The sequence below is a fragment of the Impatiens glandulifera genome, chromosome 1 (assembly GCF_907164915.1).
Source record: "Impatiens glandulifera chromosome 1, dImpGla2.1, whole genome shotgun sequence".
NCBI lineage: Eukaryota > Viridiplantae > Streptophyta > Magnoliopsida > Ericales > Balsaminaceae > Impatiens > Impatiens glandulifera.
Window position 1 is genome coordinate 152,525,944 of NC_061862.1, and position 25,292 is coordinate 152,551,235.

The 25,292-nt window shown below is 35.8% G+C and overlaps 2 protein-coding genes across 4 annotated transcripts; both read left to right on the forward strand.

Annotated features, from left to right (window-relative positions):
- The first annotated feature begins 13,841 nt into the window (after positions 1-13,841).
- LOC124920198 (glutathione reductase, chloroplastic-like) lies at positions 13,842-17,555 on the forward strand. Its single transcript, XM_047460633.1, has 10 exons — positions 13,842-14,326; positions 14,627-14,852; positions 14,938-15,216; positions 15,298-15,474; positions 15,863-15,916; positions 15,997-16,145; positions 16,224-16,287; positions 16,362-16,532; positions 16,619-16,756; positions 17,242-17,555. The coding sequence occupies exons 1-10, from the start codon at positions 13,947-13,949 to the stop codon at positions 17,269-17,271; spliced, it is 1,668 nt and encodes a 555-aa protein (XP_047316589.1). The 5' UTR covers positions 13,842-13,946; the 3' UTR covers positions 17,272-17,555.
- A 1,445-nt stretch (positions 17,556-19,000) lies between these two features.
- Positions 19,001-23,551, forward strand: LOC124920196 (F-box/LRR-repeat protein 17-like). 3 transcript variants are annotated; one of them, XM_047460630.1, is made up of 12 exons: positions 19,001-19,743; positions 19,853-19,954; positions 20,026-20,170; positions 20,248-20,432; positions 20,794-20,898; positions 21,004-21,101; positions 21,967-22,187; positions 22,292-22,358; positions 22,444-22,529; positions 22,617-22,715; positions 23,098-23,141; positions 23,293-23,551. In XM_047460630.1, the coding sequence occupies exons 1-12, from the start codon at positions 19,142-19,144 to the stop codon at positions 23,351-23,353; spliced, it is 1,815 nt and encodes a 604-aa protein (XP_047316586.1). In that variant the 5' UTR covers positions 19,001-19,141; the 3' UTR covers positions 23,354-23,551. The 3 variants fall into 3 exon arrangements, with proteins under 3 accessions (XP_047316586.1, XP_047316588.1, XP_047316587.1); XM_047460632.1 differs by having other exon boundaries at positions 23,098-23,137; XM_047460631.1 differs by lacking the exon at positions 23,098-23,141.
- Positions 23,552-25,292: the final 1,741 nt, after the last annotated feature.

Below are 25,292 nucleotides of genomic sequence, written 5' to 3' on the forward strand. Positions count from 1 at the left end.
GACAGTTGTAACTTCTGGATGTATCTTCTCTTTAGATACAGTTTTCTCATCTTCTTTCACAGTGACAAAGGATGATGGGTAGGTGTCCTCCGCACCTTTTGAGAGTTGCATGGCAGATAGGTGCCTAGTTTCTCTCTTGCCCTCTCTTGTTAAAGGTATTGTGCGAGTATTACCTTGCTCTAGAATGTACATCATATTAGCAGAAGGGAGTAGGATGGCATTACCTTGTCTAGGAACTCTATACCGAGAACCATTTTATAGTCATCCATGTCGATAATGGAGAAATCTAGAAGGCCGGTGCACTCCCCCAAGTTGATCTTTACATTACGAGCAACTCCATTAGTCGCACTTGGTACCGAGTTAACTGCTTTAAGCTACCCTTTCTCTTTAGTGTACTTAATCCCCAGTCTTCCTGCCTCCTTTACCTCTAGAAAATTGTTGTTGGCTCCCGTATTCAACAAAGTTTTAACCATGTGGTTTCTTACTCTAGTTTCCACAAATAGTCATCATTTCTTCGCGGACTTTGACTTATCAAACTTTGCTGTAACGACACTAAGTAGGTTTAACGACCCCAACCGAGCTTCATCGTGAAGGCGTTTTTGTTCCTCCATCAATGCTGATAGTTTGTTCTTCATTGGGCACTCTCTTGCTTTGTGCGGCCCTTCACAAAAGAAACACTTTATCTGGAGTTTCTCTCCACGTTTCTCGTCCCGATCTCTTTTACCATTGGATTTGATAAACTTAACTGGGTCTTCATTGTTATGGAGATGGTCTCCACCATTTTCCCCATTGTCATTCCTTTCATAGGTCGACTTTGCTTTCTCTTGCCTTCTCATCTCGACAAGAGATTCAGCCACGGCAATTGTGGAGCTTAGATCTTGGACACTACGTCGTTCCAATTCCAACTTCGCCCACATTTGTAGACCATCAGTGAAGGCAAACAATGCTTCGCCGTCTAAGTAGTTAAGGATCTCAAGAAGAGTAGCGATGAACTCCTTGACATACTCCTTGATACTCCCTTTTTGTGAGAGCTGCCGAAACTTGGCCCTTGTTTCTCGAATAGCGTTTTCAGGATAGAACTGTCTCTTGAGTTCCTCCTTGAATTCACCCCATGTATTGATAGAACACGTACCTCTTTCAATGTCGATACTCCTTCGCCTCCACCACAACATTGCGGTGTCTTCCAGGTATGTCGTGGCAGTATCTATCTTCCTCGCCTCTTCTACTAGGCCGAGTGCTTTGAAATACTGGTCTAGACTCCATAAAAAGTTGTCGATCTCTTTCGCATTCCTCTCGCCTAAATACGCTTTAGGCCTTTGAACGTCTATCTTTATCGGATTGGGGACTCCTACAGGCGCACGTCCGCACTCTTGCGTAATTGCCTTCTTGAGTAACGCCACATCCTCTTTGGTAGCTTGTAACTTAGAAGTCATTACCTCGAGTTTCTCGGTCAAGGTATTGATTTTACCAAGGAGGGTCTACTCCACGATCTGAGTTTGCTCTTGACATTTGAGCAAGCCTTCGTTCAGGGCACCTTGCATTCCTTCTCGGAGCTCGTCTCTCTCCTTCTCAAGCTCGGCAATGCGTTCCTCTAGGTCTCCGGCATTATCTTGTCCGTACGCCATAGTGAGTTCTATCTTCTCCAACATGGCGATAATGTCAATAATAGCGTCTCTTGATCTTTCTCTTTCTTTGGTAGCTTTGGATCCTCCTACATGAACTTTGCGAGAGTTCCTACCATCTTCTCCGGTCCCGTGGGGAAGATTCTCTACTTCGTCCACGACCTTTGAACTTTCATCCGATCTCTTCGTCATTTCAGCTCTGATACCAATTGTCACGGGCTCAGTCTTTTCACTGACGATCCGTGCGGCACTAGTTACGATCTTCTCAAGAACGAGTAACTAGTCAGCCTTACTCGACGCAACACTCGACGTTTAATAGAATTGACACAAGAATTCTAGAGAGAGAGTAACTCTTACAAAGAATAGTATTATATATTACTAGAATACTTGGTGATTTACAATGTAATACCTTACAGGTATTTATAGAACTAATTTTAGCTATTACATTAATGACACACTAACTTAGGGCATTCCTTATAAGTGTCAATCAGTGATGCACTAATTTAGGGATTGCTTCTAATTGTCAATTAGTGATGGACTAATCAAGGACATTCCTTTTAAGTATCAATTAGTGATGCATTAATCAAGGACATGCCTTTCAACTCTCAATTAGTGATGCATCAATCAAGCACCTGCCTTCCTTCCAGCTAAAATATTCCTTGCATTGGGCTTAAGCGGGCTTAAGCCTCCTCCTCTTCTTGGGCCAGGAATATTGGGTCGTGACATTCTCCTTAAGCCTCCTCTTCCTGGGCCAGGAAGATTGGGCTGTGACATTCTCCCCCACTCAATTTAGCGACGTCCTCATCGTTTCCTCCTTGTAGGCCTAGATGATGTCTCCACATAAGATAAAAGTTTTGAGCGACATGCTGGCTTTCTAACCCGTTTCTTCTCTAAGAAAGGGCCTTCGTATTGCCTCACAAGCCCCTTATGAACTTTGGAAAATTGTCTCTCTTGATGGAGGAGAAGTTTTACTATCACTCGGTTTCCTCCAAACTCCAAGTGTCTTCTCTTCTTGTCCTCCCATTTCTTCATTCTTTTGGCGGTCTTGGCTATTTCGCACTTCTCTTCCTTGAAGGGAAACTCCTCTGGTTTCCTCTTCAATTCCTCCAATTTGGGAGGTTTAATGCGATAAAGAATCGTCGCCGATGGTTTAGTACATTTGACTACATCTTCTCTGTTATCCACCTCTCTCTTATGGTGGAGTTTCTCTGATACATCGTGACCTTTCTCTAGGACAGTTGTAACTTCTGGATGTATCTTCTCTTTAGATGCAGTTTTCTCATCTTCTTTCACAGTGACAAAGGATGATGGGTAGGTGTCCTCCGCACCTTTTGAGAGTTGCATGGCAGATAGGTGCCTAGTTTCTCTCTTGCCCTCTCTTGTTAAAGGTATTGTGCGAGTATTACCTTGCTCTAGAATGTACATCATATTAGCAGAAGGGAGTAGGATGGCATTACCTTGTCTAGGAACTCTATACCGAGAACCATTTTGTAATCATCCATATCGATAATGGAGAAATCCAGAAGGCCGGTCCACTCCCCCAAGTTGATCTTTACATTACGAGCAACTCCATAAGTCGCACTTGGTGCCGAGTTGACTGCTTTGAGCCACCCTTTCTCTTTAGTGTACTTAATCCCCAGTCTTCCTGCCTCCTTTACCTCTAGAAAATTGTTGTTGGCTCCCGTATCCAACAAAGCTTTAACCATGTGGTTTTTTACTCTAGTTTCCACAAATAATCATCCTTTCTTCGCGGACTTTGACTTATCAAACTTTGCTGTAACGACACTAAGTAGGTTTAACGACCCCAACCGAGCTTCATCGTGAAGGCGTTTTTGCTCCTCCATCAATGCTGATAGTTTGTTCTTCATTGGGCACTCTCTTGCTTTGTGCGGCCCTTCACAAAAGAAACACGTTATCTGGAGTTTCTCTCCACGTTTCTCGTCCCGATCTCCTTTACCATTGGATTTGATAAACTTAACTAGGTCTTCATTGTTATGGAGATGGTCTCCACCATTTTCCCCATTGTCATTCCTCTCATAGGTCGACTTTGCTTTCTCTTGCCTTCTCATCTCGACAAGAGATTCATCCACGGCAATTGTGGAGCTTAGATCTTGGACACTACGTCGGTCCAATTCCAACTTCGCCCACATTTGTAGACCATCAGTGAAGGCAAACAAGGCTTCGTCGTCTGAGTAGTTAGGGATCTCAAGGAGAGTAGCGATGAACTCCTTGACATACTCCTTGATACTCCCTTTTTGTGAGAGCTGCCGCAACTTGGCCCTTGCTTCTCGAATATCGTTTTCAGGATAGAACTGTCTCTTGAGTTCCTCCTTGAATTCACCCCATGTATTGATAGAACACGTACCTCTTTCAATGTCGATACTCCTTCGCCTCCACCACAACATTGCGGTGTCTTCCAGGTATGTCGTGGCAGTATCTATCTTCCTCGCCTCTTCTACTAGGCCGAGTGCTTTGAAATACTGGTCTAGACTCCATAAGAAGTTATCGATCTCTTTCGCATTCCTCTCGCCTAAATACGCTTTAGGCCTTTGAACGTCTATCTTTATCGGATTGGGGACTCCTACAGGCGCACGTCCGCACTCTTGCGTAATTGCCTTCTTGAGTAACGCCACATCCTCTTCGGTAGCTTGTAACTTAGAAGTCATTACCTCGAGTTTCTCGGTCAAGGTATTGATTTCATCAAAGAGGGTCTGCTCCACGATCTGAGTTTGCTCTTGACATTTGAGCAAGCCTTCGTACAGGGCACCTTGCATTCCTTCTCGGAGCTCGTCTCTCTCCTTCTCAAGCTCGGCAATGCGTTCCTCTAGGTCTCCGGCATTATCTTGTCCGTACGCCATAGTGAGTTCTACCTTCTCCAACCTGGCGATAATGTCAATGATAGCGTCTCTTGATCTTTCTCTTTCTTTGGTAGCTTTGGATCCTCCTGCATGAACTTTGCGAGAGTTCCTACCATCTTCTCCGGTCCCGTGGGGAAGATTCTCTATTTCGTCCACGACCTTTGAACTTTCATCCGATCTCTTCGTCATTTCAGCTCTGATACCAATTGTCACGGGCTCAGTCTTTTCACTAACGATCCGTGCGGCACTAGTTACGATCTTCTCAAGAACGAGTAACTAGTCAGCCTTACTCGACGCAACACTCGACGTTTAATAGAATTGACACAAAAATTCTAGAGAGAGAGTAACTCTTACAAAGAATAGTATTATATATTACTAGAATACTTGGTGATTTACAATGTAATACCTTACAAGTATTTATAGGACTAATTTTAGCTATTACATTAATGACACACTAATTTAGGGCATTCCTTATAAGTGTCAATCAGTGATGCACTGATTTAGGGATTCCTTCTAATTGTCAATTAGTGATGGACTAATCAAGGACATTCCTTTTAAGTATCAATTAGTGATGCATTAATCAAGGACATGCTTTTCAACTCTCAATTAGTGATGCATAAATCAAGCACCTGCCTTCCTTCCAGCTAGAATATTCCTTGCATTGGGCTTAAGCGGGCGTAAGCCTCCTCCTCTTCTTGGGCAAGGAATATTGGGTCGTGACATTCTCCTTAAGCCTCCTCTTCCTGGCCAGGAAGATTGGGCTGTGACATTCTCCCCCACTCAATCTAGCGACGTCCTCATCGTTTCCTCCTTGTAGGCCTGGATGATGTCTCCACATAAGATAAAAGTTTTGAGCGACATGCTGGCTTTCTAACCCGTTTCTTCTCTAAGAAAGGGCCTTCGTATTGCCTCACAAGCCCCTTATGAACTTTAGAAAATTGTCTCTCTTGATGGAGGAGAAGTTTTACTATCACTCGGTTTCCTCCAAACTCCAAGTGTTTTCTCTTCTTGTCCTCCCATTTCTTCATTCTTTTGGCGGTCTTGGCTATTTCGCACTTCTCTTCCTTGAAGGGAAACTCCTCCGGTTGCCTCTTCAATTCCTCCAATTTTGGAGGTTTAGTGCGATAAAGAACCGACGCCGATGGTTTAGTACATTTGACTACATCTTCTCTGTTATCCACCTCTCTCTTATTGTGGAGTTTCTCTGATACTCCAGCGGGCATTACATCGTGACCTTTTTCAAGGACAGTTGTAACTTCTGGATCAAAAGTTCACAAAATAAACCAACATAATCAGCTAGGGTCCCTCCTTCCACACTCAATCCTGCAAGTTGTTGTCACTCCAAGGATTCTCTCCATTTGTTGTATAAAATCTAAGGAGGAGTACCTACACCACACAAGCATAGTGAGCCTAAAGACTCAACAAACATTTAAAGGATTTTCAAAACGCTGCAATAAAATAATAACATTTCGGTCAAAAGAATGAGATATGCATAAAGATGACTTATAAAAGGATGCATGTGAGTTTTAAACACATTTAATCAAGGTGATTGTACAGTCATAACTTGAGCACATAATTTTGACCCTAAGCCCTTCAGAGCTGATCCTGAAGGGAAAGATCCGTAACTTTTGAGCACATGGTTGGAAGGGTACTCTTCGGAGTCCATCTCTAAAGCCCAAATCCCTATTTTTGGACACATTTCTGTGTGGGTAGATGTTCTGGGAGCTCGTCTCCAGAACTCAGTCCCATATCATAATAATAATAATAATAACAGCCATAATTTTGGAATTATAACCACCAGAGCTCATCTTGGTTGGCCATCATCCCATATAATCCGTCAATGCCTTATTTTGTTTCACCATGATCATAAAAACATAGTATGCTTTATAAAAACAGCATCATGCAAGAAAACGAGATCTGCCTTTATAAACCAAGAAATGCAAGGAAGAATCATATATTTATTTTGGAAAACGATGATATAAATCCAGAAAAACGTCTCATACTTTGAAAGAATGATGATCAGCCCAGTTTATCATTAAAATCAAGTCCATGCAAATACAAATCAAGCTTTAAAAATAACATGCATTGGTTATTAGAAAGTACATGAATAATATTGCATGTGTGGGTTTTTAAAGTGGGTTTTAAGAAAAATAATTGCCTTATGATCCTAAAGCCGCTAAGATCGATGGATCTTCAAGGGATCTAAGCTATTGCTGTTCTTCAAGGTCTTCTAAGATTTGTTGGTCTAATTTCGTTTTAGAGAGAGAAAGTGGCAACATCAAGACAATGAATCACTAGTGAGCTTTAAATAGACTAAGTCTTGGTGGGGTGGTTGGACAAGTGTCGCCCGATCCTAAATAAAAGGGCATGCATCTGCATTTTTGACACTCGACGAATGCATGCTGCCATTGCATGTGTTGTTTGCACAAAACCATGGGTTACTTAGAAAAACCATGGGCTGGAATATGAAACTATGGTTAGTTTAATTAACTATGGGTAAGAGTCAAATCAAGAACAAGACTTGTCGAATAAGTCATGAGTCTCGGTCTCAGTCAAGATTTCTCGGTCTAAGTCAATATTTTGGGTCTTAAGAAAATATTCCGGGTCTTAAGAAAACACCTTATGGGCCCTAAAGAAAATATATCAGTCTTAATATAAATGTCACGATCCTAAGGTATCTGTCTCGGTCTCATGACTTGGATTTTCTGGAATCATATTTCCCTGGTCGTGAGTACAATTATACTAAGTCTTTGGCCTTGGCCCGGACCGAAGAACCTCGGTCTTAATTGTGATTTTTGGGTGTCACACTTTATCGACGACATTCTGGTCTACTCTCGAACAAAAGGAGATCATGCACAACATTTGGCTTTGGTTTTGCAAGTGCTAATGAAGAACCAACTTTTCGCAAAACTAAGCAAGTGTGAATTTAGTTGAGTCAAATAACATTCTTGGGTCATATTATTTCATCTAGGGGCATTGAGGTTGATCCTGTAAAAGTAGAAGTAGTTAAGGGTTGGGCTGCACCCACAAGTGTGACTGAAGTGAGAAATTTTCTGGGTTTAGCCGGCTATTACAGAAGGTTCATCAAGGGATTCTCCAAGATCGCCTTGCCTCTTACTACCTTGACCAGAAAAGATCACAAGTTCGTTTAGACTGAGGAGTGCGCAAAAAGTTTTGAAACATTGAAAAACAGTTTGATATCAGCTTCTGTTCTCACCATTCCAGATGAAGTATGAAATTTTACTGTGTTCACTGATGCCTCAAAGCATGGTTTGGGGGCTGTGTTGATGTAGAATGGAAATGTTGTAGCTTATTCTTCAAGGCAGCTCAAGACCCACAAAAAAATTATCCCACGCATGACTTGGAATTAGCAGCAGTTGTGTTCTCCTTGAAGATCTGAAATCATTATCTCTATGGTGAAAAATGTCAGATCTTCACAGATCATCAAAGCTTGAAGTATCTGTTCAATCAAATGGAGCTCAACATGAGACAAAGGCACTGGCTAGAGTTGGTTAAAGACTACGATTGCGAATTTTTTTATCAACCAGGTAAAGCTAATGTGGTAGCAGACGCATTGAGCCGTAAGTCAAGTACACTAAATCAGATTACTTCACAACCAAACTTAGTTCTGGAATTCGAAAGGCTAAACTTGGCAGTGATAGAGCCAAAGCAAGAGTGTATTCTAGCAACTTTGGCTATTGTACCAGACCTTATTGATAAAATTCGGTCGGGTCAAGCTCAAGATCCACAGTTGACTCTTTGGAGGCAAAGGGATGAAAAGAAAGGCACCTTTTTATATACAACCTGGTCTATCATAATAATCGTTTATGGGTACCATCTGTTGACTCATTAAGGCAAGAAGTATTACCCGAGGCATATTCCACTCCATACTCTGTTCATCCAGGTAGTACCAAGATGTTTAAAGATCTGTAGATGTTATACTGGTGGCCAAGAATGAAGAAGGACATCATGAAATATGTGAGTGAATGCCTAACCTGCCAGCAAGTGAAAATTGAGCATCAAAAGCCTGCTGATTGATATGCCTGTTGCCCATACCTGTTTCAAAATGGGATGATATATCCATGGATTTCGTTGTTAGCTTACCCGTGACCCTTCGTAAGATGAATGCAATATGGGTCATAGTGGATCGTCTCACAAAGTCAGCTCACTTTCTGCCAGTTAAAACAACTTTCACAATGATCCAATATGCAGAGTTATACCTTCAGGAAATCGTTCGGCTACATGGAGTTCCAACAAGAATCGTATCAGATCGTGACCCACGTTTCACTTCACATTTCTGGGAAAGTTTGCACAAGGGTCTAGGCACTAAGTTAACATTTAGTACTGCCTTTCATCCACAAACAGATGGTCAATCTGAACGCGTGATCCAGATTCTGGAAGATCTATTAAGGGCTTGTTTAATCGATTATGGAGACAACTGGGAGCCAAGGCTACCTTTGATTGAGTTTGCTTACAATAATAGTTTTCAGACTTCAATTGGTATGGAACCCTTTGAAGTTTTGCATGGAAAGAAGTGTAGGACTCCCTTGCATTAGGATGAAGTGGGCGAGCGTGTTGTCATTGGGCCAGAATTAGTAGCTAATACCGTGGCCCTTGTAAGAAATATCAGGGAAAGGTTATTAACAGCTCAAAGCTGACAGAAAAGCTATGCGGACAAGAAGCGACGCGACCTGAAGTTTGATAGAGGCGACCATGTTTTCCTCAAGGTTTCTCCCTGCAAAGGAATCATTAGATTTGTGAAGAAAGGCAAGTTGAATCCCAGATACATTGGTCCCTTTGAGATCCTTGAAGAGGTCAGTGATGTAGCTTATAAACTAGCTCTTCCTCCAAGTTTGGATACAGTTCACAATGTATTTCATGTGTCCAACTTGAGGAAATATGTTCCCAACCCAACCCATGTCATTCACCATGAAGAAGTTCAATGGGCTCCTGACCTGGCTTATGAAGAGGTCCCAACACAGATCATTGTTACACAAATCAGAAAGCTGAGAAACAAGGAGATCAAAATGGTTAAGGTCCTTTGGAGCAACCACTCAAGTGATGAAGCGACTTGGGAAGTAGAGCAGGACATGCAACGTGATTATCCCCAATTATTCGGTACGTTTAATTTAGAGGTCGAAATTTTTATAAGTAGGGTAGAATTGTGACACCCAAAAATCACAATTAAGACCGAGGTTCTTCGGTCCGGGCCAAGGCCAAAGACTTAGTATAATTTTACTCACGACCAGGTAAATATGATTCCAGGAAATCCAAGTCATGAGACCGAGACAGATACCTTAGGACCGTGGCATTTAAATTAAGACCGAGATATTTTCTTTAAGGCCCAGAAGGTGTTTTCTTAAGACCCGGAATATTTTCTTAAGACCCAGAATATTGACTTAGACCGAGAAATCTTGACTTAGACCGAGACTCATGACTTACTCGACAAGTCTTGTTCTTGATTTGACTCTTACCCATAGTTAATTAAACTAACCATAGTTTCATATTCCAGCCCATGGTTTTGCTAAGTAAGCCATGGTTTTGTGCAAACAACACATTCAATGGCAGCATGCATTCGCCAAGTGTCAAAAATGCAGATGCATGCCCTTTTATTTAAGATCGGGCGACACTTGTCCAACCACCCCACCAAGACTTAGTCTATTTAAAGCTCACTCTCTTGATGTTGCCACTTTCTCTCTCTAAAACGAAATTAGACCAACAAATCTTAGAAGACCTTTAAGAACATCAATACCTTAGATCCCTTGAAGATCCATCGATCTTAGCGACTTTAGGATTATAAAGCAAGTATTTTTTCTTAAAACTCAATTTAGAAACCCACACATGCAATATTATTCATGTACTTTCTAATAACCAATGCATGTTATTTTTAAAGCTTGATTTGTATTTGAATGGACTTGATTTTAATGATAAACTGGGCTGATCATCATTCTTTCAAAGTATGAGACGTTTTTCTGGATTTATATCATCGTTTTCCAAAATAAATATATGATTCTTCCTTGCATTTCTTGGTTTATAAAGGCAGATCTAGTTTTACTTGCATGATGCTGTTTTTACAAAGCATATTATGTTTTTATGATCATGGTGAAACAAAATAAGGCATTGACGAATTATATGGGATGATGGCCAACCAATATGAGCTCTGGTGGTTCTGATTCCAAAATTATGGTTGTTATTATTATTATTATTATTATGATATGGAACTGAGTTCTGGAGACAAGCTCCCAGAACATCTACCCACACAGAAATGTGTCCAAAAACAGGAATGTGGGCTTTAGAGATGGACTCCGAAGAGTACCCTTCCAACCATGTGCTCAAAAGTTACGGATCTTTCCCTTCAGGATCAACTCTGAAGGGCTTAGGGTCAAAATTATGTGCTCAAGTTATGACTGTACAATCACCTTGATTAAATGTGTTTAAAACTCACATGCATCCTTTTATAAGTCATGTTTATGCATATCTCATTCTTTTGACCGAAATGTTATTATTTTATTGCATCATTTTGAAAATCCTTTAAATGCTTGTTGAGTCTTTAGGGTCACTATGCTTATGTGGTGTAGGTACTCCTCCTTAAATTTTATACAACAGCTGGAGAGAATCCTTAGAGTGACAACAACTTGCAGGATTGAGTGTGGAAGGAGGGACCCTAGCTGATTATGTTGGTTTATTTTGTGAACTTTTGCTGCATGGCTGTATTTCGTTTTATGAATGGACCAAATACTTTGTAATGTTTTCAAAACTGCTGGACCTTTTGTATTAAAGCACATAATATTTTATGGCATTTTTTTGGTAACAAGTGTATTCGTTTTTAAAAGTACGTCTTTAAAGGATGAATCCATCTTTTAGCTTCCGCATAAATGACAGTTTTCCGGTATTTTATATGTTCAAGCATGCTTAGATTCCATCATCTCTATGTTAGACCGGTAATTTTAGACTTAGGAACGTTTCAATTACGATTTCTTTCAAGCCAAATAATCCAGCAAAATATAATATGGATATTAACTCAATGATTTAGACCTGTCATATATGTTATCTCGATCCAAACTTCTCAACAGCTACCGAGAAACTTAGGCATTACCCACTAAATATCAATAATGCTTCAAAGAAGACTCTAAATATTCGTCATCTCATACAATGCAAAAGAATGTGAGATATTGATTCAACCTTCATAAGACACATCCAACAACTAGTCATAATACAACATTTTTTATACATATGTCGTTCGTAAAAATCCCACCATTAATAATACTTTAGCAAAAAAAATGAGATATTAAAAGTATATAAAATTAAAGTATAAAATTATTTTAACATTGTAGTTGACAAATGACCGAATTGTCAAATTGATGCTCTTTGTACTCGTTCTAGACCTTGAAGTTGGAAAGCTATAAGGTAGAGAATTAAAATTAGGTTACGGTATTTTTGTGCTAAATGACACGATAGGTTTATTAGTCTTTCCGACCTTACAAACCAGGCGAAGGTCATAATTTGCAGGAATATTCTAGGGTCTTAATAAGAGGAGGTAGAGTGAAAGATTTGTTAGGTGTGAAATCCCATTGTATTCGAGGAGTCGAGGATTTGCTGGGAATTCCGTATCGAAGAAGAGGCAGATCAAAATATGATGCGGAAAAACCCAAATCGATATGAATGGAAGATGCCTCTGAAACTAATTTGTATCGGTCAGGAGAGGTACCAAGTCAAATTATGTAAGTTTATCAATGATTGGTCTTAAGAGAATGGGAGCAAAGAGCAGAGCTACAATGCAAGAGCTACAACGCAAGGTGGCCTCAACAATTCATTTGATTCAGATGGATTCGAATAAAAATGCTAGAAAACTCAACATTATAGTATAGATAAGGCGTTAACGCTTTAGTTTGATTGCAGCTAACGCGTCCCTTTCTTTCAAAAAGTCAACTTTCTCGCTTGCACGCTTTTTATGAATGTGTCTCTCCACCCGACTTATCTTTGTTTGTTGAGATTGAAAGAAAGTTCTTAAAAAAAGAGTCTTGGTCAGAGACCACTGTGTTCGCGTCGGCGGTCCAACAAAGAGGGAAGAAGTGGACTCTTTCTTTCCATTACGAACGACAGGCTTCACCGAATTTGAAGATTTTTTTTTCAAACCTCATAATTTGAGCTCTTTAATTTTAAAGATACAAAATTAACACATACACGTCACTAATTTAATTACATGTCACATTTTTAAGTATTTAATATATATATTAGAAAGAGAACTTGAAATAGTTTTTTTTGCGCGTTCTCGATCTCCATCAGCCTGCTCTCTTCTTTCTCCACCAACGATTTCAACATCCTTTACTTCACAATTTTCCGACCATCATATCTTGTCGTTCATAGCTTGTCCCGACAACTTAACTTTTCTAAATCGATTTATTTAAATGGTTAATTTAAGGTTTTAATTTATAAATAATTTGAAATTTAAAAAAATTTAAGATTTGAGTCAAAATGTTTTTGATAAAAAAAAATACTATGCATAAAATGAGCTCTTAAATAAATTAGTTTGAAATTAATAGAATTTGTATGAGATTTTATGTAAAATTGTTTTTTTGACATAATGAATAATTTTGACAATTTTGATAATAAAAGGTCACTTAATTTTGTAGCTTTGATCTTTTCAATTTTAAAATAAATTACTGTGAAAAAAAATCATTTAAATTAAAGACAAAAAAAATCCAAGATTAGAACATTGATTATGAGAGTTGAGACTAGTTTTTTTTATATTACATTTTACTTTTTTATTATTATTATTATTATTTTTATTATTATTATTATAATAGTTTATTTTGTATGTCTAGATTTATACTTTATGATCTCTTAGTCACTTTATTATTTAAACTCTTATAGTTTAAAACTAGAATCATGTTAACCATAACATAACATAACATGATCATATTTAGAAACACATCATTAAACTTAGTGAAGTTGAATTTGATCAAATATTAATACATTTGTGAATATATATACATAATTAAAAACAAATTCAAAATATTAATTCATCTAAATTAATACCAAAATAAGTTATTAAAAAAATATAATTTATTTTCTCACCTTTCATAAAAACTCATTTTACTCTCTCAAAATACTATAAATATTCATTTTGTTTACCTAACTTTCAAATAATCTCAACAACAATTATTTACTCCCTCGATTTAATATGCAAAAATAATGCACAACTGTTTTAAGATTTTAAAGAAATAAAAAATTACCCGATTTTTAATAGTTTAAAAAAATAAAAGTTAGTGAAATAAATCAATAAATAAATAAATATGAAACAAAGAAAATGGTAGGTTAACAAAACAAAGTTAAATTTCTTGTTCTAAAAAAATGATTTTTTTAATTAAAGAAAGCTGAGAAAAGAAAATAAAAAGTTCTTCCGTCGAGCCTCCGGAGGGCTTACAAACGGAGAACGGCGAAGAGATTCACAGGCGAGACGAAAATGGCGACCTCTGTTACTGCGCCAAAGCTATCAACCTTTTCTTCTTCTCCGACCTTCCAAAACCTCCGCAAAAAGTTCCCGGCGTCTTTCTCTTCTTCATTCCTCCATCTTAATTATCTTCACCACCCCAATTGCTTCCTACCTTTAGTTCTATCTCCTCGCCGCCATTATTTTTCTAAGAACCGTCTCTTCTCCCTACGAGCTGAATCCGACAACACCACCGATGCTCGTAAATACGATTTTGACCTCTTCACTATCGGAGCAGGAAGCGGCGGTGTCAGAGCTGCTCGTTTCGCCGCTAATTTAGGCGCTTCAGTTGCCGTTTGCGAGCTACCGTTCTCTACCATATCTTCGGATACTACTGGAGGTGTAGGTGGAACGTAAGTGTTTTCCAATTCTAAATATTACTACTTTATTTTAAATCTGATACAATTGTCTAGATGAAAAATTGGATCTTGTTAATTGTATTCAGAAACTTTTGGGTTCTATTGTTTATCATCTTACAATCAAAATCAAAATTAGGGTTGGTCTAGTTTTGATTATTGAACCTCTCATTTTGGTGGGTTCTTAATGAAATGTTGTTAAACCCTTTTTTAAAAAAAAATGATTGTACATCTCTTAGCCTATGTTTGGAAGCAGCTTGAGTAGTAGATGAATGATTACTAGTGTTTTGAATGAAGGTGTGTTCTTCGTGGATGTGTTCCTAAGAAATTACTTGTGTATGCATCAAAGTATTCACATAATTTTGAAGAGAGTGGTGGTTTTGGATGGAAATATGAAGTAGAACCGAAGCATGATTGGAGCACATTGATGGCAAATAAGAATGCAGAGCTTCAAAGACTTACCGGCATTTACAAGAATATTCTGAGTAATGCTGGAGTTACCTTGTTAGAAGGTCGTGGAAAGGTCAGATATTATTGAGTGTTTTTGGCTTATGTTTATAATGCTGGAGTTACCTTGGTTTTATGCACTTCCTTATGCGTTCTTTTAGATTGTGGATCCGCACACTGTTGATGTGGATGGGAAGCTTTACTCAGCAAAGCATATATTAATTGCAGTTGGGGGGCGTCCCAATATTCCTGATATTCCGGGCAGTGAATTTGCTATTGATTCTGATAAAGCTCTTGATTTACCGTCAAGACCAAAGAAAATTGCGATAGTTGGAGGAGGCTACATTGCCCTTGAGTTCGCTGGCATCTTCAATGGTTTGAAAAGTGAAGTTCATGTGTTCATTAGGCAGAAACAGGTTTTGAGAGGCTTCGATGAAGAGGTGTGATTGTAGGACTTTTGGTTAATGTTCTTCATCTGAATAAATGTACACATGTAAAGGTTAATCCTCTGATTACTGCAGGTTCGAGATTTTGTTGCAGAGCAAATGTCAATTGGAGGGATTGAGTTCCACACAGAAGAGACACCTCAAGCCATCCAGAAATTAGCTGATGGTTCTTTGTCATTAAAGACCAATAAGGGAACAATTGAAGGTTTCTCTCATGTTATGTTTGCAACAGGCCGTAAACCCAATACAAAGGTTTGGTCTTCTGCATCTCTAAGTCCTTGTTTGATCTAGAGTTATTTGAATAACCAAGTGGTTATTTCCAAATAATCTTGTTTGATGTAGGTTATTGGAAATTATGTTATTCGGGTAAAAATACATTAGGGGTATAAATATATAATGTGATTGATGAGTGGATTGTTGATTGGAATGGGTGTTATTTGAAATTAATCTCAAATAACCCACATCAAACAAGGCCTTAGACTTTTCCAAGTATTACTTATTTGCAGAAAGCCCTGCAATAGTTTGTGGAAATTTTTTTCTCTGGCTACAAACATTTATGGTTTGCCTATATTCTCCATTTTGTTCAATTTTCTGAGCCAACATCTAAATTATATACTTATGTATATATGTTGAATTGCAGAATTTAGGCCTCGAGACTGCTGGAGTAAAAATGAACAAGAATGGAGCAATAGAGGTACTTGTTCTCTAAGCCCTCTGCTGCTCAACGTAAAGTCTCTTTCCATGCAACTCTTTGTCTGATTATTGTTCTATCAGGTTGATGAATACTCCCGTACCACAGTACCATCCATTTGGGCTGTTGGAGATGTTACAGATAGATTGAATTTGACTCCAGTTGCATTGATGGAGGGTGGAGCACTCGCAAAGACAATTTTTGCTAATGAACCAACCAAACCCGATTATAGGTATTTCTTTTAATCGTATTAATTGATCTATAATACTTGGATGGAGTTTCTTGATTATATATTATACACATTGTATAGGTCTGTGCCATCTGCCGTCTTTTCCCAGCCACCTATTGGACAAATTGGTATATCAGAGGAACAGGTGCCCTCTTGACCATCTATATCTGAACACAACTTATTGACTATGGTTTTAACTATTCATTGAAATATTTTTAGGCTGTGAAAGAATATGGTGATGTTGATATCTTCACCTCCAATTTCAAACCATTAAAGGCTACTATTTCTGGTCTTCCAGACAGAGTTTTCATGAAACTTATTGTGTGCGCCAAAACCAACAAGGTTCTGGGATTACACATGTGTGGAGAAGATTCAGCCGAAATTGTGCAGGTTTATGCTTTCTATCTTCTTTCATGCACTTCCTAGAATTTTTGTGCTTTTACTGATCACGACTTTTTTTGTGTTTGAATGTCCAGGGATTTGCAGTTGCAATAAAAGCTGGATTGACTAAAGCAGATTTTGATTCTACAGTAGGTGTCCATCCTACATCAGCTGAGGAACTCGTCACTATGAGAACTCCAACTAGAAAGGTTCGGAGCAGTTCTTCACCCGAGGTTCGTTCATCACTCCATGAAATAACTAATTTTACTAGATCAGCCTTTAAGTTTATATGATGTAATTTCTCTAGGACGGGAGAAAATAAAATCTTGAGATTGAAATTATTGGTGATGAGTAAATACTTCGATTGAATCACTGGTTAAGTTATAATGGTTCCTCAACTCTATTTGACATTGATATGAACCCTACCTAAATCGGGTTTGTAGAATTTGAGACGATACTTAGATAAACTTATGAAGGGACTATGACCCTATTTATGAAATTAGAGTCTGAGCTTAATGGAATCAAATACTCTGAAGATAATAACATAATAATCCTAACGACTAATAGTAATTTACTAACTATTTAACCATGTTTCACGCCCTTCAAAATCCTAATCTCTATTTCATATCAGACTTGTATATTTGTACCTATTTCTATGTATTCATATGATAATGTTCAATTGTTCATGGCTGATGATTTATCCTTATTCTTCTATCAGAAAAAGGATGAGGTTAAAGCTGCTGCATAAGATGGAGAAGTTAATGTGCCATGTTATTTGCATACAATATCTACCATTCTCATTCTACCATGTACATCAACTTTTGTTATTTGGAAACTGGTGTCACAATCATTCATTCACGACCACATTGGAAAATCGCTAGAGAGCAATTTTTTTTCTTTTCCCATTTTGGATACAATTGTATTCTAAATTTGATCCATATTAGAGTGTGATTTTTGGCTTGATTTAGTATAAATACTGTTTTGTAGATTATGATCTAGATTATTTTGTGAATTTTGGGCACCTATTTAGGACTAAGGGTCAGTGGTTTGCTCGAGACATCGAGTAATACAACCATTGTAGGGAGTTGCTTTGCTTCATTCATGTGAATTCCAATTGCTTCATTGATTTTGTGACCGGTCTAAGAAATAGTAAATCTTTATTATCGAAACTTGAGACCCACAATTTTGCATCTCATTTGTATATATTCTTGTGCATTGCTTAAAAACTTGTTTTATGACGACTAATGTGTTCTTTCTGTGAAGATCGTGATTTAATATAGTACATTTGTTAGGTTTGTCTAAATTCAGTATAATTTAAAAAACAATATATTTAACTGATATTTACAATTTTACTTATGTTAACACTTAATGACCCATTTTCTAAAATTAAAAAATATTAATTATCAAATCATTTGATTCTTAACAATTAAAATTTTAAACTATATTTATCTTATTATTTATTCCAAGTTAAAATGTTGATAGGTTAATTTTCTATATTAAAAGGAATAAATAAAATAATATTTACCTTAATATTTAAAATTTAAATAATAAAATGTATATTTATAACTAAATGCAATTTATTTAATTCATTTCTTATTCAACAAAATTTTGAATAGTTACACTTTAAAGTGTTAGTAAAAATTACATTTCAATTTAAGGACTTATTAAACTTCTTCTCTGTAAAAAAAAATTAATTTACATTAGTAAATGTACTTCAAATTTGAATAAAATAATTACATAATATAAAAAATTAAGTATTTTTTACTTAATATAAAAAATTAAGTGTTTTTTACTTTTTTTTTATTCTGAATTGGTTTAATAGTCAATAATTAACATTTAATTAAATTATATTATATAAAACTGTTATATTAAATTAGTAAAATTTGGTGCTCCAAAGTCCATATACCAGCCACTCTCGACTGGGCAGATATTTTGAATAGACCAAAATGCCCTTGTTAATGTTGGTAAATTGTCTTTGACCGGATCGGAACTATTATCTCATTTAACTCATATTAATTAACTTATCAAAATTCAAAAATAGTAACAATTTTCAAATATTTTTACATTTTTGTTTAAATAAAAAGTAAATCTTCAAGAGGTAAATAAATATTTACAAAATATTACAGTAATACAAAAAAGAAGAATATGTAGCTATCTAAGTAATTTTGATATAACTCATGATAATTAAAAACATTACCGTTTACATTTCCAAATATATATTTTTCTTCTATAATTGAATATTTAATTTATTTAAACTAGCCGTTGTGTAGTCGATTAAGTTTGAATAATACTAATAATAAAATCTTGACCATATTTAAGAATTCAATAAATAGTTATTAAATTTACTTACTGGCTAGTAAAAAGTAAAATAAGTAAGAAATTCTAATGAAGGATAAAATGGTAAATTAAACAAGACTTCAAGGCTCCTTTAATGGCGCGAAAAGTTCATCGTCTCCCGCCTTTCTGTGCATCAGATATCATTTCTCTCTCTTCTTTCTCTCTCTTAAACTCCATATATACAGTGATTTTCTTCATGATTTCATCTCCTTTTCAATTTTCATGTTGAATTGATTCTGTATTCGTCACTGTTTACTGTTTGAAAGATCTAAATCCAGCGGATGCAAGGAAATCAATTTCATCCAATCACAAATGGCGCATCTTCTCCCGCCGGAGCTTACATTTCCGATCTTTCTCAGATCAAACGAGGTAAGAAACGCGGGAGTTACAACTGTGGTAGATGTGGACTACCTAAAAAAGGTCATGTATGTGATATTCAATCTACATTCGCTACTCCAACGGAATCTAGTTCGTCAATTGCAGAGACTGAATCTCCTATTCCTTTATCCATAATCAGACAACCTACGCCTGGACAGGGACAGGGACAGGGAAACACTCATCTTCGTCGCGCTCTGTCGTTTGACGAAGTTGATGTTATCGATTCTGACCATGAGGATGAGTATGATGAGACTGAACTGGATTTGGTGGAGGATGTTGCTGGATTGCCTATGAATTGTTTATGGGAGGTTTTGAGTAGATTGCCACCGACTTCTTTGTTATCCGCGGCGAATGTTTGTAAGGGTTGGAGAGATACGTCGATGAAGATTTGGAAGGCGGCTTTGGAATTGAGACTTAAGGTTCCGGCGAGAGGGGAGGTTGGATTTGTTGGTTCAGTATTGAAGAAATGCCCTAGACTTGTTAGACTTTCTCTTAGCTTAGAAAGGTTGGAAAAATTGAATATGAATTTGAAAATGAAAACTTAAATCACTTGGACAATTCGAAATGATGAAACATATCAGGAATTGTATTAATTCTATCTAATTCATTTGCAGTGATGTGGATGCAACCATTTTAGCTTGTATTGCTTTTTCATGCCCTAAGTTGGAGTTATTGGAGATTCATACATCAAGTAACTCTGTCAATCGGATAACTGGGTAAGCTTATTCTATTCTAATGATATTGTGTTCATATTTTATGGGTTCCTTATTTGATTTTGGTAATGCAGTGATGAATTGGGGCGATTTGTAGCAGACAAAAGATGTCTTACTACCCTTAAGATGGAAGGATGTACTAACTTAACTAGCTTTGTACTATCTTCATCAAGTCTTTCTACTATATGGCTTTCTGATCTTCATTCACTTTCTAAGATGGTACAACATTCTCTTCTCTTGTAACATTTTTTAGTGCCCATGTTTTGTATTCTTGACTTGTGTTTCTATTTGCCTAGGTTTTCTATTGTCCAAATTTGAAGGAAATTTCCTTGGATTTTTCGCGACAAGAAAATGATACTACTGATCTTACTACTATGGTTGATGGGCTTGGAAGAAACTGCCCAAGATTACAGAACATACACATTTCATCAGTCCGGCTTTCTAATGCTGTTGTACTTGCTCTTGCTGCTGTGAACTTGAGGTTTGTAACTTTTACAAGCCAAATTATAGGATGTTGGCATGAACATCTATTTGATGAGAAATGCAAGGCCTTGTTTGATCTATGGTTATTTGAATAGCCAAATGGTTATTTTCAAATAACTTTGTCTAGTGTATAGGTTATTGAAAATTATGTTATTTGAATAAAAAAACATTATACAAAAACATTAGTGTACCAGTATATAGTGAAATAATATAACTTTTTCAAATAGGGTATTTTAGTTGATATTTGAATGATGTGATTGTTATTGGATAGTTAGTTATTTGGAATTAATTTCAAATAACCCAAAACATAAACATGTTTTCCTTGAGCATCTAGTGACTATGATGATATATTCCTGTAGGGGGTTGCGAATGCTTTCTTTGGTACTTGGATCAGAAATCACTGATGCATCAGTTGCTGCAATTGCTTCTAGCTACTCAAACCTTGAATTACTTGACCTTAGTGGGTGAGTTTTATTTCTGCAAATTTTATTGTTTTAAGACTCGTATTCTCTATATATGTTTCCAAAGTTATCTAACACGTTTCATTTATTTTTCATCTCTATGGCCAGGTCTAGCATAAGCGACAGTGGTATTGGAATAATTTGCAATGTTTTCCCTGATAAATTGACTAGACTTCTTCTTGCACTGTGCCCTAACATTACATCAAGTAAGAAACTTAAGAACATGTTCTAACTTCACATGTTTTTATTACATTCATTTTATTCTCTCTTTTACTGAAAATAGGTAAAAAAAAAATAGAACACAAAAGGACTACTCTCATGCCCTGAAAAACATTCTTGTACAAAAGACAAATAATCTTTTCTTTCTTTCACCTCATATGATCCACCATAGGGCAATTGGGATCATTTCTCAGTCCTTGAGTTTGGTTGTTTTCCCAAAAATTCTAATTAAATTTGGCATGTAAACCTTTGAACACCTCGAAAATGTTACAACTCACATGGATCTAATGTGTGGACAAAAGAGTAACATATGGTAGATTGTTTATTCAGATTGATCATAGAGCGCTTGAGCCTCATTTTCAATTTTTATTTTCTCTATGCGGAAAAGGCAAGTTTTATTGGTGCTTTATTTTTCCAAATCTCTTTCCATGGGAATCCAAATCTAGACTCATTTGAGACAAATCCAACATAGTCCTTAGTCGTTAATAATGAATATTTAGTTAGTTTTTCAATACAACTATGTTTTTTTTGTAGAATGTTAGGTTGTGACTGATTCAACAAAGTAATTAACTTAAGGTTCTCCTCGTCTTCTTCCTAGTCTCCTATTGTAAACATGTCTCCAAATTTGAGGCTTCTCCACCCCATTATATTATTCCCCAATTTAAGCCTTTTGATCCTTGACCAGTTGAAAAGTGTAGGGTGAAGAACGTCAATCTTTCCTTTTTAACAGTCCAAATATTAAAATCATAGAAATGAGGTCGTGATTGTTTTCCACATACTTAACCCTTAAGCGCATTAATCTTTTTTGGCACACATTCATTTCTTATTGATTGCTGTCCTTATGTACATCAGGTGGAATTCAATTTGCAACTGCTCAACTCCCTCTTTTGGAACTTATGGATTGTGGGATGGCATTATGCAACCCAAGTTCTGAAGACGAATCTTCCGAAAAAGGCACTGATTGTGAGTCTCAGAAAACTCCTAATAGCAAGTTGCACAATGTGTACCAAAAGTTAATAATCAAACATAGTCATCTAAAGAAGCTGAGTTTATGGGGATGTTCTGGCTTGGATGTGAGTTTCTCTTTTCTAAATCACTTTGATTGGCTGCCTGCTGCTTTCTTTCTTTCTTTCTTTCTTTCCTGACCACCCATGTATGTATATATACTTGCATTCAGGCCTTGTTTTTGAACTGCCCAGAACTGAGTGAACTGAACCTTAACTCTTGTACAAATTTACAGCCAGGTAAAACTTTTAATGATAAGATTCATTTATGAAGGCTGATTCAATGAAAGCTTTTAACACGATCTTGAAATTATATTTCTTTCAGAGAGATTGCTTCTTCACTGTTCTAATTTGGAAAGTGTACATGCATTGGGCTGCAAAGATAAATTGATTCAAGCTATTCAAGATCAGGTGAAAATTGTGCTTCCTAGAATTTTCTTACTTAATATTACAGGAAGTGCCATTTGTACTGCATTTTTTACCCGTCTCAATTTCCAGGTCTTTCGAAAGTTCTCTGCAATAGAAAATTATTTTCCAGCCAAACGCTTAGCTGATGGTTCCAAGAGGATTCGCGTACCTCATTTTGTCAATGAGCAGGTAATATCAAACTTTATTTGGTTCCATTCCAATTCATTTATTGTTAAAACATCAATGTTGGAAACTAAGATTCTGTTTTGTCAGTCTATTTTTATTTTTCATGTTACTTATATTTAGCTTATTTGAAATCTTTCATTTTGTCAAAATATCCTCACAATAAACTATCCCTTTCATGATTTAGAATTTACGAGATCATGGTCTCAATTATAGAGTGATTTTGACTTCATTTGGTATAAACATTATTTTTGAGATCATGATCCACATAATCAAGATTAAATTGTTTCAAACAGTTTCTCATTGCATCAACCACTTGTCCAACCTTAATTTGTCTTTCTTCTTTTGAAAATTGTGACATTAATATGTCTTTTAACTTGATAAACAGGATCCAGACATCTGTACAAGTTTATCTGACAAAGAAACATGTTAGTATGCATAACCTCAATCTCATTTCCTGCATTGCTCCACCACAAAAGACATTTGACATAACATGTTCTGATCAAGACTGTTGTTTTCTTCTACCTTCTCCATTGTTCATGTTAAAAGCAATATAGTAAATAGATTCTATTTTCTTTCTCAGTCTGATGAAGATGACGAAATGGAAAGAAGGGTTCGTCAAAGGAGGTGTGCTGTGGAAGTAGAATGACCAAAAGATGAATTTAAGAATTTTGTTTCTTGTAACTTCTGATGATTCTTGTTGTTGACTGTACAAGTTCTTGTTTGTTGTTTACAATTGGTAGTAATATTATTTACAAAATATTAATCATCTCTAGAATTCTCTAGAGGTATGTGAATGGGATGATTATGAACATTACTTATTCTTTTCACTTTTAATTACATTATTATTTATCCCTTGTTATGAACCAATTTGTGATTGAGAGAAATAGGTGAGAATTAGAGATTTTTTCAAATACAATATCATAACATTTTTATACACTATTTATGTCATCTACTTCTACTTACAATAATAGATAATCATAGCTTTTGGTTTTCTTGATCATAGGTGAGTGAAGAATAATGGGTAAAACTCTTTGTATGAAATTTCACTATGTTTTGCAAAAGTAAAAAAAATAGATTTTTGAAGATAATTTTGATTGTTTTGTTCATTTCCATATTTAAAAAGTTTGAAGTTACTTTTTCTAAATACTTTCACTAAGTTTTCTTTATATTGTATATTGAAAAATAATAATTTAATTTAACTTTGAGAAACAGTGACATTGAATTTAACTTTTTCAAGAAACAACTTTAAAAAATTATATTTAGGTTAATGTTTTTGATTAGATGAATGGATTTGTTTAAATTTGTCCGATTAGAGTTACGTTGATTCTTGATGAGTTTTATCGGAACACTTGAGGTGCAATAAGAAAAATTCTAAATATTTTATCCTTGGGTCAATAGGTTCAGTTATATGATTTATAAATATATAGTCTAAGTTAGAGTTTAATGTACAGAATGAAAATTTTACCCGTAATTTTATATTGTTTTGAGTTTATATGTATATCTTAAGTTATTTACGTGTTTCTATTGCATTTTTACTTTGTATCAAATAATCTGAATTCATATATCTGTTTAACAATCTATTTGAATTACTTTCTTTATAATTTATATTATTTTAGTAACATAATGATAGTTGGTAACACTGATTTTCAACAACCAAATATCATAACTAGGTTGTTGTATACTTGTATTATGTGTTTTTTCTTTCTATTTTTGATGCATATTAATGAATAACATATTATTATTTTATTTTATTTTCATTATAGGTCTACACATACAGTAGATATATTGAAATGAAACAATATTCAATACTTCTCGTACATATAGCGACAGATTAAGAGATATTTTTTTTTACATAAAATTTGTGAATAAATTTATCAACTAATTCTTTTATAAGATCGAAAAACAAAAACGCTTAAATGAAAAACGCAAAACAAAGTTAAATTTAAAGGCTAAAACATAATTGTAAATAAATATATCTTTAGCGACGCTTAATTTAATGTATCGTCGCTAATATATATTTATCGACCTTCTTCTAGCAACGCAAGAGTAATCATCGAGCACTTTGGCGACGCAGTGTTTGCGCCGGCCTTTTATTTTTATGCGTCAAAAATGGTCTTATTGTTGTAGTGTATAATTTTGACCCTACCTTGTCTGAATTTTATTTTGTATTTTTTTTTTATGTATAAACATATATTTTCCTTAATGTAGTTGACAAGAAGAAGGAAGCTAAAGTAAGTGGTGATGGATTTGATAAGCCAAAGCAAAATTTAGCATCCAAAGTGAAATTTATGTTACTTTTATATTTGGCTTTTATGTGATTTAATATTCGAATTTAGGTCGTTTTTGTTAGATAAGGCTTTGAACCTTTAATTGTGTTATGTAGGGCTTCAATTATCATATTTTAGTAATTTAATATTTTTACCAATAAACATATGTCTTCTTACTTTAACATAATAATTTTATTTTTTTAATTAATTTACCACATTTATACCAACAAAATAGCGTTTCTCTATTTTTTTTCTATTTTTTCTATATATTTTCACACATTCTACAATTTTAAGACATTTTATATAGTTTTGA

Bases quoted from the DNA above. Each gene is read 5' to 3' on its own strand.
- LOC124920198 (XM_047460633.1), top strand. From the start codon at position 13,947: ATGGCGACCTCTGTTACTGCGCCAAAGCTATCAACCTTTTCTTCTTCT. The intron at 15,917-15,996 runs GTACTTGTTCTC...TTGTTCTATCAG, and splicing joins ACAAGAATGGAGCAATAGAG to GTTGATGAATACTCCCGTAC. The intron at 16,757-17,241 runs GTTCGTTCATCA...TTCTTCTATCAG, and splicing joins GGAGCAGTTCTTCACCCGAG to AAAAAGGATGAGGTTAAAGC.
- LOC124920196 (XM_047460630.1), top strand. From the start codon at position 19,142: ATGCAAGGAAATCAATTTCATCCAATCACAAATGGCGCATCTTCTCCC. The intron at 20,899-21,003 runs GTGAGTTTTATT...CTCTATGGCCAG, and splicing joins GAATTACTTGACCTTAGTGG to GTCTAGCATAAGCGACAGTG. The intron at 22,188-22,291 runs GTGAGTTTCTCT...ACTTGCATTCAG, and splicing joins GGGGATGTTCTGGCTTGGAT to GCCTTGTTTTTGAACTGCCC.